Source organism: Halyomorpha halys, unplaced genomic scaffold (genome assembly GCF_000696795.3).
Source record: "Halyomorpha halys isolate HHAL.00 unplaced genomic scaffold, Hhal_1.1 Scaffold2412.1, whole genome shotgun sequence".
Lineage (NCBI taxonomy): Eukaryota > Metazoa > Arthropoda > Insecta > Hemiptera > Pentatomidae > Halyomorpha > Halyomorpha halys.
In genome coordinates, this window is record NW_027111574.1 from 58,018 (window position 1) to 60,113 (window position 2,096).

Below are 2,096 nucleotides of genomic sequence, written 5' to 3' on the forward strand. Positions count from 1 at the left end.
TTATATTTTTTTTCTCTCTAAATGATGGTTGTTGTCTTTTTTTGTTTTTATAGCCCTGATGAAGAGCTGAAAATCAGGTCGAAACGTTAGCATAAATAAATATTTTTGTTTATTTATGTTGTTTCTTTGCTGACCGCACCCCTCGACCTTCTTCTCCAATCAGTAATCTACGGTCAACTATATACACCTCATTATAAATACTCCTAATTATGAGAGATAGTTTGACCGTGGATGATGAACGAGGAGAAGATGGTTGGGGTGCGGTCAATGATAAACACAAATAAGTTGGATTAACAAAAATATATTAATATAACATTAAAAATAGGTTAATCCAACTTATTTGTGTTTATCATTGACCGCAGCCCCAACCATCTTCTCCTCATAAATACTCCTAATGATATATCATGTAACATAAGTTTCAGCTATATTAATTGTATAAATTTTCCCGTATTCTTACAGTCCCACAGCCCTTATTTTGGAACAGGAGGTGATATTCCCCAAAGCAATGATTTTGAGTTGAAATTTGGGATGAAATGGGTTAAAGTCCCGATCACACAAGGCCAGTTGGCAGTTCAGATGTAGCCACTCCACTGGAGCCAGTTGGGTTAAAACCCCTGGGACCAAGTATGTCGTAAAGGCCATTCTGTGTTAAATTAATCTTTTATAGGTCACTGGTACACATGTACTAGAACAAAATACATAAATTGAAATTTTTCAAATAGCTTTATAGAAAGTCTGGAAAAATATGTTTAGGCCTCTCTCATCTCCAAGCTAGTTGATATAGGAAAGTTGGTATATCACCTGTGATTGTCCAGTGCTCATCCTTTTTTATACCTATAATTAAGATTGTCTGCCTTATTGTAGTTACAAGATTAAAATTGTTTATTATTCTATCATTTTAATTCTTTCACTTAATTAAAAGGAAAAAGTCAGGAATAATTTATTCAATTTTTTTTTTCCTCTTGGATATTTTAAACTCTTCAGGATTAAGGATGTATAAATATGGTTTATGTAAGTTTTTTTTTCAATACGTAATTTGTTATATTTAATTTAGTTAAAATAAATAATTAAATATGTAGTTCAATTGTAATTAGATTTCAATTATTTTAACTTTATGAATAAATAGTTAATGTAAATATTTTTTAACTTTGTAAATAATTTTAATAGACTTACGTTTCGATTTAATTAAGTTCAAAAAGTATTAGAACATTGGACTGGAACATTTTGTGTACTTCACATGCTTCCTATTGATCGTGGCTAGGTTTTTTGTGGTAAGGACTGGTCTGAAACTTACTCCCTAAGTCAGTGCAGACTAGACTGGATTATCACTGGACGCCAGTGGTGTTCACACTAGACCAGTAGCTCGTGTCAGTTAGCTGAGGTCTGCTGGCTGAACTGCCTACTGGCCTTGTGTAATCACGACTTAACCTCCAGCAGTAAATTATTTGTTTTTATTTTTCTCTGGCCTCCAAATTAAGCAAGATTCTGCTCGAATACCAGCAGTATCTTAAAATTCATACTTTTTCTACTACCATTGATTTCTTCTTCTTACAGGTCTTAAGGCTTAAAATTGACCTTTCCTGATAGTCCATGTTATTATTATTTGGATTCAAGTTCTAGGATTTTCTAAATTACCTATTAGGGATGAATATTTTAGAATACATATCTATACATTCTTGTGATAACCAACTTATCGAAATAATGACAATATTTATTTTTATTATATTTAATCATTATTTTTTTTTTTTCTAGTTAAAGAAGAAGAAAAGATGGAAGAGGTAAAAAGCTCCGGAGCAACGCCTTGATCAAACCCAAAGCCACGGGGGTCGAACCCCTCAGAGACTTAAAACTTTCTGTGATCACAATTACTTGAAGGATGAGAGCTCTTTCCATTCATATCTGTACCTATACTGACGTCATATCAGTCATAGTAGGGTTTATCATTGATCTCTAGTTCGCAATATATCATCCTTTAGCTCTCTGTTAATACTTTGACTCTATAACTCGCATGTGTCAGTATTAATCCTTTTTTTGTACAATTAATTTATATATATATATTTGATTGTAGATTGATTTTCTGATTGATAGTTATAATA

General features: G+C 32.1%; 1 protein-coding gene across 1 annotated transcript in view; it reads left to right on the top strand.

The window, feature by feature from the left end:
• HDAC1 (histone deacetylase 1) overlaps positions 1-2,053 on the top strand; it is a 14,128-nt gene extending 12,075 nt beyond the window's left edge. The window contains exon 10 of the mRNA XM_014437293.3: positions 1,753-2,053. Within this exon, the coding sequence (XP_014292779.1) occupies positions 1,753-1,805 (53 nt within the window). The 3' untranslated portion in view covers positions 1,806-2,053. The remainder of the gene's footprint in view (positions 1-1,752) is intronic.
• The last annotated feature ends 43 nt before the right edge of the window (positions 2,054-2,096 follow it).